At 50.7% G+C, this 14290-nt stretch overlaps 6 protein-coding genes across 6 annotated transcripts; 4 read left to right on the top strand and 2 right to left on the bottom strand.

Moving 5' to 3' along the window:
• Positions 1-327: 327 nt before the first annotated feature.
• yphA (tyrosine phosphatase family protein) lies at positions 328-1226 on the bottom strand (the record flags this gene model as incomplete). Its single annotated transcript, XM_024816319.1, has 4 exons — positions 328-633; positions 694-889; positions 945-1098; positions 1172-1226. 4 exons carry the CDS (start codon positions 1224-1226, stop codon positions 328-330), a joined length of 711 nt encoding a protein of 236 aa, XP_024672953.1.
• Positions 1227-2056: 830 nt separating this feature from the next.
• BDW47DRAFT_124872 (3'-5'-exodeoxyribonuclease) lies at positions 2057-3254 on the bottom strand (the record flags this gene model as incomplete). Its single annotated transcript, XM_024816318.1, has 5 exons — positions 2057-2105; positions 2172-2362; positions 2419-2909; positions 2980-3157; positions 3222-3254. The coding sequence occupies 5 exons, from the start codon at positions 3252-3254 to the stop codon at positions 2057-2059; spliced, it is 942 nt and encodes a 313-aa protein (XP_024672952.1).
• A 573-nt stretch (positions 3255-3827) lies between these two features.
• BDW47DRAFT_103969 (FMN-dependent alpha-hydroxy acid dehydrogenase) lies at positions 3828-6252 on the top strand. Its single transcript, XM_024812209.1, has 4 exons — positions 3828-4555; positions 4618-5123; positions 5172-5841; positions 5900-6252. The coding sequence occupies exons 1-4, from the start codon at positions 4423-4425 to the stop codon at positions 6076-6078; spliced, it is 1488 nt and encodes a 495-aa protein (XP_024672951.1). The 5' UTR covers positions 3828-4422; the 3' UTR covers positions 6079-6252.
• Positions 6253-8363: 2111 nt separating this feature from the next.
• On the top strand, positions 8364-9878 carry BDW47DRAFT_103966 (uncharacterized protein). The gene is made up of 3 exons (XM_024812208.1): positions 8364-9033; positions 9102-9187; positions 9292-9878. The coding sequence occupies exons 1-3, from the start codon at positions 8815-8817 to the stop codon at positions 9749-9751; spliced, it is 765 nt and encodes a 254-aa protein (XP_024672950.1). The 5' UTR covers positions 8364-8814; the 3' UTR covers positions 9752-9878.
• Positions 9879-10925: 1047 nt separating this feature from the next.
• On the top strand, positions 10926-11315 carry BDW47DRAFT_18054 (uncharacterized protein). Its single transcript, XM_024818391.1, has one exon. It carries the CDS (start codon positions 11063-11065, stop codon positions 11264-11266), a length of 204 nt encoding a protein of 67 aa, XP_024672949.1. The 5' UTR covers positions 10926-11062; the 3' UTR covers positions 11267-11315.
• Positions 11316-12709: 1394 nt separating this feature from the next.
• Positions 12710-14041, top strand: BDW47DRAFT_116858 (pepsin-like aspartic protease; the record flags this gene model as incomplete). Its single annotated transcript, XM_024814994.1, has 2 exons — positions 12710-13943; positions 14016-14041. The coding sequence occupies 2 exons, from the start codon at positions 12710-12712 to the stop codon at positions 14039-14041; spliced, it is 1260 nt and encodes a 419-aa protein (XP_024672948.1).
• Positions 14042-14290: the final 249 nt, after the last annotated feature.

The raw sequence follows: 14290 nt of genomic DNA, 5'->3' as shown, positions 1-14290 counted from the left end.
TCGTGCAGCTTATCTGACAAGTCTAACTTTCACACTTCTCAAGACTACAGGCAAGTTTTTTTGCAGACAGATACCTACAACCAAACAGGAAGTGACCAAACTTCAAACCCCAAACAGATAAGAGCCAATTTGAATGAAAAATGAGATCGATACACCGTACCCTCCAGTCAACAATTTGTCCCCATTCCCAGACATTGTCGCACAGATATCCTTCAAGATCCCCCTTAACTTCAGACCATTCCGAGGGCCAAAAAAGACGGCAGAAACAGGCTGACAGCGTACATGACACGTGGCGAAAACAATGACGCTCAAGATTTTATGAAACCTCTAAGATGCTCGAACTTCGGATGCTCGGACTTCGCTTCGAGATGCGTAGATGCGGCGATTTGGTGGAATCTGCTCCCGCTCGTTGTGTTCGGATTGCGTCTTTAGGTGCATAGTGGACGACGCCCATGATGCGACGCCAGAGTGCTGAGCCAATTGAGAAAGCCTTGATGAATCAAACAGTCCGATAAATCTCACATCGAGTGTTCTGGACTTTGGCGTGGAATACTTCAGGTACTCGTCAATAACATCCTGGAGCGCCCAGCCTTGCAACCTGCGGAAGCAGGCAACGACACAACCTGTACGATGCTTTTTCAAACGAGGTCAGTCTATATGCATCACAGCGTCGTTACCAGATGATAGACATACTTTGCCTTTGTTGCAGTGAACGAGCACTGGATGATTTGCCTTGTTGAGCAAAATTCCAAGGATCCTGTCCAAGTCGGTGTTCGACACTTCGACTTCTGGGTCCTTGTTTGGCGGAATGATGATACGGAGATGTGAGATCCCATTGTCATTGAGAAATTTCAGATGGCTTGTTGTGTAGGGCTCGTCAACGAGAGTACTGTTGATTAGGCCGTCAGCGGATAACAATAGCTGCATAGGATATCGCTTCTTACAGGATGGTCCTCAAACCCAGTTCCTTCAATGTTTCAAGATTCTCTGCGAGGGGGAAAGAGCTGCGATAAACACCTTTCACAACTTCTGCAAAATTGTCCGGGAGGCCAGAATCTATCGGCGCGAGATCCTGGCAATACGACCTCTCGATCTGAGCTAATGCGCGCAAGTCAATGAGCAACCCGTGGCCGTCCCATTAAGCTCCAAACATATTACTGGAAGCACTTACGGCGATGCGAGACATGGGGGCTGTTTGGCGTGTTCTGCGCCAAAGGAACTGCCATCGTAGCCTCCGGCGCAGGATGAAAAGTAGTGGACTGTCCTGCTGACTCGAGGGTTTGTCTGATGGACATGACTAGACAAAAGGATTTCCGAGATGGAGTTTATGCTATAGAAAGAGATCTTGAGGGGGAATGAACGAGTGGTGATCGTTAATGGTAGGGGCCAAACACAGGATCACTATGAGATAGCGAAGAAAGGAGCTGAGCAGGCTAGCCCAAGGGCGAGGGACACAAAAGAACAGTCATCTTGAATCAAAGATCAGGATTCGTGCAAGATGACGCTTGGATGAGCATGTGTGATCACGGGATGATTGAAAGAGGGAAAACCTAATGGAATGGCACGGCCAAGGGGACAGATGGAGTAGAATTACGAAGAGAGGTAGAAGAGAAAGATGTAAGGGTGACGGAAGGAGTCTGTGGACAGTTAAATAGGGCAGGCAAAGCAGGAAGGTGGCCACCGAACTCAGGCAGCCCAACCCACGCTAACTGATTCTGGTGTTGTTTATGACATATGGAATGGTAGATGAGCGTCAGTTGAGGCAGTGAATGAAGAATGAATGAGCAATTCGATCGCTTATTGGTTGATGAGAAGATGTAGATTCTGGGTCTATCAGATAAAGGCTTTGTAGAACCTGTGGGTCGTTTAATGAGACATGCCGAATAAAGACGGAAAGGAAAGGATAAAGAAGCCCATCCCGTGTTGTCTCATGTCGAGTCCAGTCAGGTGAGGCTGGGATGACATGATATGGACGTGTTGATTCTCTCATATGTGGCCCGACAACGACAAGATATTCTATAAGATTGGCGCGAAGAGAACAAGATCTAAGCCGAAACTACACCGATTCCCCTAGTCCAAACATTCGAATGGAGTTGTTCCAAGCCCTAGAATAGAGTGTGTCAGCACCTTGAATAGATCGGAAGCCATGGCAGACGTAGAAGGTTACATACGCTTCGCAGACCTCCTCCACCGTGATCCCCTTGAGATTCGCGATAACATGGGCAACATGCGCGATGGCAGCTGGCTCGTTCCTTCCTTTGACCATGGCTCCTTTCTGCCACCTTTCTTTCTTCACGGCCTTGGGGAGCGTCGGCGCTCCTTCCAAGTATTTGGAGGACGCATGAGAAGGCCGGATTTCACACTAAGACGATCGTGTTAGTGAAAGGGGCCAGAGGAAGAGATAGTTCGACCACATACCCAAGGACCATCGGTCTCGATTTGGAGGCGCTCTAGTGGCAGAGCTTTCACCACTTCCAAATTTTCCTCCGTCTTCAAGCTACATCCGTTGATGCCCACATCGAGGCCGAGAGCCACCATCCGGTTCATCTCCTCCATCGTGCCCGTAAAGCTGTGCACCAGACCACCCTTGGGAAGTTTGGCTAGTCGCGGCGCCAGAAGCTTCTCAAAATCTTCACTGGCAGCGCGGGAATGAAGGAAAAGAGGGAGTTGGATTTCCACGGCCAGATCCAGCTGGGCTTCGAAGTACTTGAGCTGTGGCTCTTTGGCGCTCAGAAACAGTCGGTCATAGTCCAGCCCGATTTCTCCAAAGGCAACAACATATCCCGACTGTTTGGATTCTTGAGCCAAAGTCCGGAGGTCGTCAATCAATTTAGAGGGACCTCCCGGATATGAATCGAAAAGCTTAGCCTGGCACGGGTGCACTCCAACAGTGGCATAACAGAAGCCCGCTATGGGAGAAATCAGCATCAGTAGAGACAGTCACTATAGCGCCCACCGGGGGGGCATGATTGGACGTACGGTAGCTCCGAGCGATCTCAATTGCCCGATGCGACTCCTCGAGATCGGAGCCAGTGACCATGAATTTTTGGCAGCCCACATCGCGGGCACGCTGGATGATATCGTCCAAATCGTTCTCATGGACTTGTCTGCCGTGATACTCTCCCCTGAACACGGGATCGCTAAAATTGATCCCGATCTAGATATTCATCAGGTTCTTCCGTCAGACCAAGGACACTTGAGGGTCGAGGAGGAGAACCCACATCGACGTATCTTAACGGCTGTGGTTCAGACATCTTGACGGATGAGAAAGGTTTGCACCACGTCTCTTGGAATCTTGGTGTATGCAATGGATAACGAGGGGTCCAGTTACTCCAAATCACTGTTTTTGGTTGTAAGTTTAAGTGTACTATTCCCATTGATCATGTCTAGTCTCAGCAAAGAAATTGGTTATAGGGGCCATATGTAATAATATCACGTTCCTCCGGCCCCATCCTTTCTTTCATTCTGTCCTGGGGCAAACTGGCACATACCTGGTTTTTCCCGCTGGAAGGATGCAAACCGGGTTTGGTGCAAGACAGGAATCCCTCGAAGTGCCACACGCCTTAGACAGGAAGTATTACTAGTCCTTGACAGATTGTCTACACCAAGAGCCACCCGCATCAGAAGTAGATAACGATTATCTTCTTGATCAGCCCTAGAGACCTTTGTTGTGAGTTATCGTGCATGAGCGATAAGCCATTTGTGCCTGAAATTCCCGCCCCATTCCAGCCACACGGACTATCGCGCCACTGTGGCTGGTATCAGCGGTCATGTCAGGTGACAGGTGGGGTATTCGGCCGAGATGAGTTTGACTGATTTGTTTCGCCCCTTCAGCTGCGGCTTCGGCGCTTCTCCGAGTCTCCAGTTGACACATTCGCCGGCTTTGAAATGGAATTGTTGGCAGTCTGGTTGGATATCCAAGGTGGTTGGATATTCGAGACTTGCGCTATGCAATCAATCCTCTAGCCTATCAAGATGAAGGTATTGCAGCTCCGGCAATACAGCCGCCTCTCGTGGGAATAATCTCATGCAAGACAACCACGTTATCAGTAGCGTCAGGTTCAACCGCATACAGGCATACAGTCATGTAATTGATGGATGCCAGTTATAAGCTGAGCTGTTCTGCTGCTGGAGATCTTGACCGGAGTCGGGCCTCTTTTCCGAGATTCAAATCGTGGTGGGACCAATTGACCGAGCTAATCTGGTTATCTCCGCATTGTGGAGGAGCTGGCGGCCAGCACTGCAAAATTCGATCCTCATAGCAAGCTGGTATCCTCCAATTCTTAGTGCCTGTCACATATTTAGTAAATAATAGAGCGGCCTTTTTCTTTCTCTTCTCTTCGTTCCTTCTTTTCTCTTCTTTGGCCCCATTCCTAATCATTCTCTCGTATCGATCTCATCACCCGTACAAAGCCATTCATCATGGCGGACAGGAAACCCCTCTCTACCCAACAGGTTGTGGGACATAACACCCCCAATGACTGTTGGATTGTGGTGGATAATCATGTGTGGGATGTGACAGACTTTTTGGAGGAACATCCGGGTGGCTCTGCGAGTGAGCATCACACTTGGAGACTGTCTGAGTGACGATGCGCTAACCTGCGGGGTCATAACCAGTCATTCTGAAATACGCAGGTCACGATGCCACCAAGGCCTATTCTGAGGTCCACACTCCCAGCGTTCTTAAGTCCAACCTCCCCTCAGACAAATACATGGGAGTCCTCGACGAGTCGACAATCGACGACGAATGGACCAAGCAACCACCGAGCGAGAATCCACAGGTAGTTTTGGAGAACGAGAAGCCCCCGCTCCACACCCTGATCAACTCGCACGACTTCGAGTTTGTCGCTTCAAAGACAGCCAGCAAGAAAGCCTGGGCGTTCTACCACAGTGCGGCAACAGATCTTATCACCCGGGATGCCAACAAGTCCTGTTTCGACCGGATATGGTTCAGACCCCGAGTGTTGCGGAATGTTCGCTCCGTCGAGCCAAAGACCACTATGCTTGGAGTGGACTGTAGCTTCCCTCTATTCGTGAGCCCGTCCGCGATGGCCAAGCTTATCCATCCCGACGGGGAATGTGCCATCGCTAGGGCTTGCGCAAGCAAAGGCATCATGCAAGGAGTACGTTGACAGCTGCACAGTCCCCTCCAATGCTGACCATCTGGACAGGTCTCGAACAATTCCTCCTACACCGTAGACGAGCTCACAAACGCTGCCCCATCCGCAAGCTTCTTCTTCCAGCTCTACGTCAACCGAGACCGCGAGAAGTCCGCCGCGCTCCTCCGCCAATGCTCCGCCAACCCCAACATCAAAGCGATCTTCGTGACAGTCGACGCCGCCTGGCCCGGCAAGCGCGAGGCCGACGAGCGGGTGAAAGCCGACGAAAGCCTGTCAGTACCAATGGCGCCGTCCACAGCGTCGAACGACAAGAAAGGCGGCGGCCTGGGTCGCGTCATGGCCGGTTTCATCGACCCGGGGCTCACATGGGAGGATCTAGCTTGGGTTCGGAAACACACGCATCTCCCCGTGTGTCTGAAAGGCGTCATGTCCGCGGACGACGCCATGCTGGCCATGCAAGCCGGGCTGGACGGCATCTTGCTCAGTAACCATGGCGGACGCAATCTGGACACCAGTCCGCCTTCGATCATCACGCTCCTGGAACTCCACAAACGCTGCCCGGAGGTCTTTGACAAGATGGAAGTATACGTGGATAGCGGCATTCGTCGGGGTACCGACATATTGAAAGCTGTGTCTCTCGGCGCGACTGCCGTCGGCATGGGACGCAGCATGCTGTTCGCGACGAACTACGGCCAAGAGGGAGTGGAGCATTTGATTGACAGTGAGTACTTCCTTGCGTAAAACACCTACTCATCCCATGCCCATCTAACACGACATAGTCATGCGCGACGAATTGGAAACCGCCATGCGCAACACGGGCATCACGACATTAGACGAGGCCGGTCCGCACTTGGTCCACACAGGCGATGTCGACCACCTTGTTCCTGACTCGGCGAGACATCCTTATGCGTATAAGACTGCGAAGAGTAGACGCGTCTCGGGAATTTCGAAGCTTTAATTGCCTGCGTATATATATTTATATCTCTCTCTCTCTCTCTTCATCACGTGCAGAGAATCACGACTATACACGGAATTGGATGCACAACGCTATCAGCATAGACCGATATATGGTTCAGTATATATATGGTGATTTCCGGCTCAATATAACCTCTATGATTGAGATAGGCATATATCAAATGAACTTTTGTTTAGATTTTATATGTTCAAGGCTCTCACCTGGCCCGTTGTATCTGCAAGTACCTACCTGGTAGCTTGGTCAGGAGCCTAGGTACCTCTGGCAGGTAGCAAACAACCCCGAGACAACAGCCAGTGAGATACACGAATAGATATGCGGGGTCCCGTGACCGGTAGGTGTTATACAGATCACATTCCAGCCACCCATCCATCAGACTATCCGGTGCAAGGGAGGAGAAGAAGAAGAAGACAAAAAAGACTAAAATAAAATCAAAATAAGAACCGAACCTAAACAAAATACAACACATCGGAGATAAAGGAATCGAATGAAGGAAGAAAGAATCAAAATAAAAATAGAACACCATCATGACATATTAAATCATCAAAAATAGATTCCAAAATCTAGAAAGGTACCAGCTAGGCAGACATGAGACATCTCTCACCGAAACACACAAAACAAACCCCTGACTCACCCAGCAATCGTCTCAATCATCTTGTTGAGTTGATTGAATGACGAATCAGTATATGTTGGGGGTCTAGGGGGTTGTTGAAGCCCCTTGTGCCTATATCTACTTCGTATATATGAGCACCGCATTCCCCCTCGACAACTTCCAGTCACCGTAATGAAAAGAAACGCGGACTGGCAGAGTAACTCCGGCAGGATCGACCTCACGTGACCGCCCTTCCCGTTCCCCACTCACCGACTTCTCTTGCAGTCATCAAAGTGGAGAGGGTGCGCGTCCTTTTGACTGGTTGCAGGTGACTCTTCTCGAATGATAATCCAGACGACAGCAACCTCTAACTAGGATGATGAGGGGGTGATCGTCTGTTGGAGAGATCTCAGTGGCTGCTGCCCCGCCCTGTTACAACTTTCCGTCCCATGTCTGTATTAAGTATACTCCACAGCTACCACATTGCTGCTTGTGGTAATTTACCCCGATTCCATCCCAGTATGGGGGGGTGCCACATCTCGGTCAGTGTACGAGGTGTGAATACTCCGATGGCCAGCTGATGCACTGTACTTTCTACGGTGTCTGCATCTCCCGCATACTTATTAGGCGTCACGTGTTGCGCTGCCTTTCCCTTTCGGCTCACCGTTGATACGTCGTATAATTCGTACGATGGGCCCGCGCGCTGAAACACATGGTGCTTGACGTGATGCAGCGACAGGGGCTGTCCCTCGGGTCTCAGGCCGAAGGGATCAGGTCAGGTCTCTCTTACAACGGATGAAGATCGGATGATGATGCACGGGTGGATGGAAGCAAGCATTGAAGAGACAGACTCGTAGTATGGAGCCGTCGGTCGACGGGGTCCTGCTCCAGTGTGGATTAGACCAGGATTATCTGGCAGATCTTCCTCTCCGAGTGATTTCACAAGCCACGCTAGATATTTTGATTGCGAGAGTCGTCATCATCGTCAATTTCATTTTCGCAACCCTGCGAATGCTGCAACAAGTGCGGGGGACCTTGTATCATGTATGGCAGATGAAATGATCGAACATGGCGATGGCATGGAAAAGGAGGGGAAAGGGCCGATAGGGCCTCTTGAGGAGTGCTCTCTGCCTTACAACGGCTGAGGTGGGCGCATCTCCAAACCAATCTAGAGGGGGAACAGCCAATGTGATTTCCCTCATGACGCCCGGATCAGCATCATCGACTGGTCGAGCTAACAGACCCCGGTACATTTCCCTCCCGTACCATGGGATTCAGGATGGCATCGTCGGATCTATTGGTCGGCCGACACACGGGGTAATGGAGCAAGTGCCGGGGATCATGCATTTGCGGTCCCCCCGAGAGTTTGACCAGGAGGAGAAAGCATGATGAGGTACAATTCTGGATTACGTTTCGACCCCTCCACGATGGTACCTCTTCGTCCTGGAGGTACCAGCACATAGTAGGCCGAAGCTGTTTGTCATTTTGTCATGTTGTCAAAAGAACGGGACCAACCAAAAGACCCAAAAGAGTAAAAGAAAATAACAGAAAAAGAAAACATCGTGTCGATCGGAAGAAAGATGAAAGGATCCCAAAATGATAGTGGTTGGTACTATTAGGGCCCGGGAGACTTGGCCAGACCGCTGGAATGGGAGATGGGTGATGGGAGAACCCCCGGAAGGAATGGATCCATCATTGCATTGAGCTTACCTTACAGTACTCTTCCTCTTGCCCCCCCCCCAACGGTTCCTTAACTTCCTTACTGCGGGCCAAATCAATACCCTCGGATTCCGAAATACAAGAGCTTCCCCCCCTCCCCATCCACTCCCGTAGACTCTTCCTTTCCTTCTTAATTTCTTCTTCCTATTCTCGTCTCTTTCCGTCACCTTTATTCCGTGCATCTAATCAAATCCATCTTCCTCGGCTCTTTTCTGCTCTCCCATTTACTTAAACCTCCCATCACCCCCTGGTTCCTGGTACATTCCATCTCTATACCACTGCACAGTACATCTCAACTACCTTGTACATTCCTGTCCTCAACGGCCCCTCCCCTGCCTATCTGGTTTCGACCTTTTGACAATAAATCATCCTCTTCTATCATCCGTTTGATATCACATATTCTCTTCCCAATGGCAGCTATCCGTTCCACGTCTTTGCGCGCCCTTCGCGTGCTCTCTCAGCACCCTACTACACCCTGCACTCGACGGGGTCTACACATCACCGGTGCCACCTCCGCACCCCCTGCCAGCGTTGGCGACAAGGCGTCCTTGTATTCCTCCCGTAGTCTTTCGGATCTCAAGGGAGAATGCCAGACCCGGAAGCTAGGAGCGCATGGAACACAGGCTGAGGTTTGTACCCATACCACGCACGATTCCTCTAGGACGACTCAAAACTGACTGTATTCGGAAACACGTAGCTGGTCGAACGTCTGTCCAACCATGACTTCCTCCAATCGCGCGCCTTCAGCATCGCCATGAGGCGCATCAATGGTACCGCAGCAGAGTATGTTAATCCCGAGCTCATGGTTCTATGGGGACTATGGGGCTATCTTTTACCTCGGTCGAAGATCGGTTCAGCTGACATCATACCTTTTGCCGGATCTGCAGGACCAACTCCGGCCGCCAATTTAACACCTCCCGCTCCCAAAAGGCCGTGGGTGACTCATCCACGGTGGATTTCGCCTACATGCCCTCCATGTCGGAGATGGAGACCACCGCTGCTCGCCCCGATCTGCGGATTCCGATCTTTCCCGACCTCTACGCCAGACCCCAGGCGAACCTAGCGGAGCAGCCCTCCGGCAGCTCGGGTCCCATGAGACCCCACGTTTACACCGTGTCCGGTGCCGGAGCTGACGTCGCCGTCAGTCCCATGACAGAGGTGGTGGATAACCTCGCTGTGGATATCGACCCATTTTCTTTGACCGAAACGGTGGGCAAATCGCGGTTCGAGGAAGAGCTGCAGAAGCAACAGAACGGGTCTAGCAACGGGGGTGTCGTGCAAGAGTTATGGCATGGCTTCCTGGATGATCTCCTAGGCCCCAAGGCCCAGCCTTCGCAGAGACAGTGAGGGTTTCAAAGTTATTTTTCTGTTTTTCAGCGTGGTGTTTTAACTTTCCTATGTGTTGTTCAACATGATTGCGATTTACTTTATTTGATTTACGATGCAGCATATCTGCTCCAGAACCAGATTGTTCACCCATCACTTGGTACATAATCCTTTTCTTTGTAGAAACTACAGCCAGTTTCCGACACTACCATCATCACCCCTCGTGGCTGTCTTCATATTGAGATCAGCCCACACCAGCGTCCCCGGCCGACAGTCTTCCGTGCCCTACCCGGACAGAGGGATAAACAAGAACCCGCACTGACTAGAGTGGACCAACGCAGTCGATCATCGGCAGCAATAATGGGGATTATCTGATCCGAAAGTCACGAGACCCTCATTTCTCCCGAATAGGAGTCATGGACCTACGGAGGATTTCCTTTATCCACCCACTCTATACTTATAGTTAGCCTAGGCAAAATAAGACACTCTCGGCACCGCGGCATTTCCCAACTTGGCGTTGAGACGGAATCCAGTGTCCATTGCTCTACTACTACTAAGTCATAAACTACTGCCTATTTTTGAGTAGGTGAGTACTAGGTGGTCACGAGGACAGGAGGACTAGACTAGCTAGCGTCGTCGCGGAATGGGATGATCTGTTGTTTCCCCGGGTCTTCCCGATGAGGTCATGTGAAATTGGTGGGAGGGATGCGCTGGCTGGACTGGGTTTGTGCAGTCCAGCTATAACTATATCGGTAGGACATACACACATGATTTATACGCTTTTTTGAGCTAATGAAAGTGGGGGTTGATTCCTAGTTACTAATTAGATCGTTGTGGGATTGATTGTATTCAATTACTTGAGTTGGAGTTGGATTTGGAGCGTTCGTGTGGGGTCTGGGGTTGTAACCTGTGGGAGCTTGGATGTTGTCCTTGATCTTGTGGATGTGGATTATATGTTCATAATTGTGGATTCTTGCTTTTTCGATGGTTTGGTGTATAAAGGTAGTGGACAAACACTGAACATCTAGTGAGAGAGCGGGTTGGAAGTTGTTGGACATTAAGCCCCTACCACTCGCCACTGTGTGTTTGGTCGAATGGTCAAGATCGGACGTCTTAACAGAAGCAATGTAGGAAGTTACACCCTGTCAGGCGTACTACCTACCCAGTATTTCTTTCGACGTCCGACGCATCAATAGGTATAAATGAGACGGTGTCTTCGAGACAGATTCATCCATCTATATGCCAACCTCTGTCATACCCACCAATCCGTCCCACATGTGTTGGTAACTTGATTATTGGTCGAATGCTGACGGAATTGACTCCGAGACCTGCATGTGCCATCTGTCTGCTACACTCGGCGGTTGTCAGTGTGGTTGCACGAAACGTTCATTGGGCTGCAGATCGATATTCAATATTGTCAAGTGCCAAATCAGATCGGAACGAGTTATCAATGTTTTGACGTGTTGTTCACATTATACAGTCATGCTCCAAGTTGACTGGAGCAAGGATGATGAACTCGATCTAGTATATGGATAGATGGATTGAAGGGATGCCTGAAAAATCAACAGCTGCAGGATGTATGTAGTAGGTATCAGAACGCTGTCTTATCCAAGGTGAATGCCTCAGGCAGTCACCGGGTATATTGACTTCTATATATAACCGGTCACCATATATTAAACATAATTGGCGTGTCTGCAAGTCACTCAGCTAGGATAACCAGGATACGATGGATACCTACTTTACTAATGCATGTCGGTCCATTCAATGACATGGCATTCGGACACATCGCAGTGGCAACCCAGTGGAACAGCTGAATCCATCTGCATCATCGAGATTCATCATCTGAAACCGCCTCTCAGCTCCCTCTCAGCCACTCAGACCGTCTACGATCCATTTGTCTACTTACTCCCATCCAATCCATTCCCTCTGGCGGAATATGATGCTCACTCAGCGGAAGGATTCACCGCCGATCGGAGTCAATCGCTGCCTCGATGGATCCTGTGCTGTCATGCCAAGACTGGCTGGATCTGTCTTTCTTTGCCTCTTACTCCTCTCCTTTTGCTTCACTCCCCCTTGGGAGTGAACGTACCCTGTCTCACATTTGAGTCTCCCTTGAGTCTCCTTTTCTTTTCTTTTATCTTTTTATAGCTTCTTTCCTCTTTCGTCCACTTCACGATCGCTTATCCTTCTCTTGTGATGGCTCAGGGGAACCCTTCCTCGGTTACCCCACTCACCATGGCTCAAAGAAGCTGTCCCAAGCGCTGATCCGAACCTATACCTGGATGGCGCCACGAACTAGTGGTCTAGATTGACCACTTGAGTTCGACCTGTTCAACTTTTTGCCTGAGCAAACCTGGAAGTGGGTCCTATCCACTATCCTAAGTATCCTTGGCTACCTTTCTCCTCAATGGGGAATCCCCGTACTTTGACGAGGGGGATTTTCTGTTTCTTTGATTCTGATTTTCTTCAGGAGTTGCACAGACACATCCATCCTCTGAGTTGACTTCGACTGGTCTCCTGGATTCTGGACCTTCAGATTCTTGCCTCTCAGGTGGTGTGGTTCTGTGGCGCTGGTCCTTTGTACTCGGTCCTCGAATCTTTATATCACTCGAACCTTTATACCGTCCACTACCATTCACTCGCTGTTATATGCCTTTTCAACCTCACTCTTAATTCCCTTTGCATCACAGCCTGCTTGCTCAATGATTTCCACATAGACGCGTCTCATCTGGGCCTGCCTTAGATCTACATCTGTCGTTTTAATCAATACTACTAATTCCCCGGAGAGTCTGGCACTCTACCCTAATCAACACGCTCACTTCCTCTGTCAAATGACCCACCCTGTCATTTCTTCCTGCTAGATCCTCGTGGATCATGCGTCTTTCACCATGCCGTCTCATTGCGGCCTCACTTTCCTTATCCACCGGTGCCCAGGCCTTTATGCCATGGACCCTGAAATATGAAACTGGCGATTCCAGCATGGGGGCAGATGTAACAAAGGATGAAGTGACAGCCACCATGAGTGAAGGCTCCTCGAGCATGAGCCTGAAAGCCCCTCAACGCCGTGACAACTCTTACAAGGTAGTCATGGCCGACACACCATCTTCACCAAATACGGTCGCCCTCAACCAGGATGGCCGAGACTATTCCTACTTCGCCAAAGTCAAAGTCGGCTCCCAGGATCAGGACATGTACATGATGCTGGACACGGGGGGCGTCAACACATGGCTCTTTTCTGCGGACTGCAAATCCACCGCCTGCTCGCTGCACAACACGTTCGGGAAGAAGGAGTCCTCGAGTCTCGAGACATCCGACGAGGACTGGCACGTCGGCTACGGGACAGGAACCGTCAGCGGCGTCGTCGGGACCGACAACATCACCATCGGCGACGTGGACGTCCGGCTACCGATTGGCCTGGCGTCCAAGGCATCGGACGACTTCCGATCCTACCCCATGGACGGGATCATCGGGCTTGGGCGCGCCGAGGAGGGCTCCTTCGGGCAGCCGACGTTCATGGACCAGGTCAAGAAGGAGAAGGTGCTTGACTCGAACATCATCGGCTTCAGCTTCTCGCGCAGCTCCGACGATGAAAAGAACGGCGCCGTGACGATCGGCGGGGTGGACAAATCTCGATACTCGGGGGATATCGCCTACACCGACACGACTGGATCCGTCAGCCACTGGCGCATTCCCCTCGACGACGCCAGCGTGGACGGCCACGCGTGCCACTTCAGCGACAGGACCGCTATCATCGACACGGGCACCTCATACATGTTGCTTCCCCCGGATGACGCAAAGACGCTGCACGATCTCATCCCCGGTGCCAAGTCGTCTGGAAAGCAAACTTTCGTCCTGCCATGCGACTCGACTGTCGATCTTCAGCTCACCTTTTCGAAAGTCAGCTACTCCATCTCGCACAAGGATTACATCGGCGACAAGGCAACCGGGTCGATGTGCCTTTCGACCATCGTGGCCCACCAAATGTTCGGAGACGACGAATGGCTGGTCGGAGATGTTTTCCTGAAGAACGTGTACACGGTGTTTGACTACGACGAGGACCGGATCGGTTTTGCGACCAAGTCTTCTTCCTCGTCTTCTTCTTCCTCTTCCTCCTCGAGCTCGGCCTCACCCACCAAGACGTCCGACTCGGATAGCTCCAACAGTGACGATAAGGGGTCAAACACGAGCGACTCGCCCAGTTCGCCCAGTTCCAGTGCCTCGAGCTCACCAGACACCGAGTCAGGGGCTGGACTGTCCAGCGCTCCGACATACTACTGGATCGCAGTGTTGGGTGTTATGTTTTTGTTCTAGATAGATCTCTGCCACTTTCGTTCAATTTTGGGATACTTGATAGCATTAGACTTGTGCTTACCTGCGCTAATATACCCACCATCTATTCAACACTTACTCGTATGCTAAAGATGGCCCCCAAATCCGGTCAATTGCATGATGTCATAGTAGCATCGGCAGATCATCGGTAGATCGATGCGCCTCAATGAGTCCTGAACGATCCAGTATGCAATACGCAGTATCAAATCTAATCAACCATTGATATTATAT

This window comes from Aspergillus candidus (assembly GCF_002847045.1).
Source record: "Aspergillus candidus strain CBS 102.13 unplaced genomic scaffold BDW47scaffold_16, whole genome shotgun sequence".
NCBI lineage: Eukaryota > Fungi > Ascomycota > Eurotiomycetes > Eurotiales > Aspergillaceae > Aspergillus > Aspergillus candidus.
This window is presented reverse-complemented; position numbering and strand designations above follow the sequence as displayed.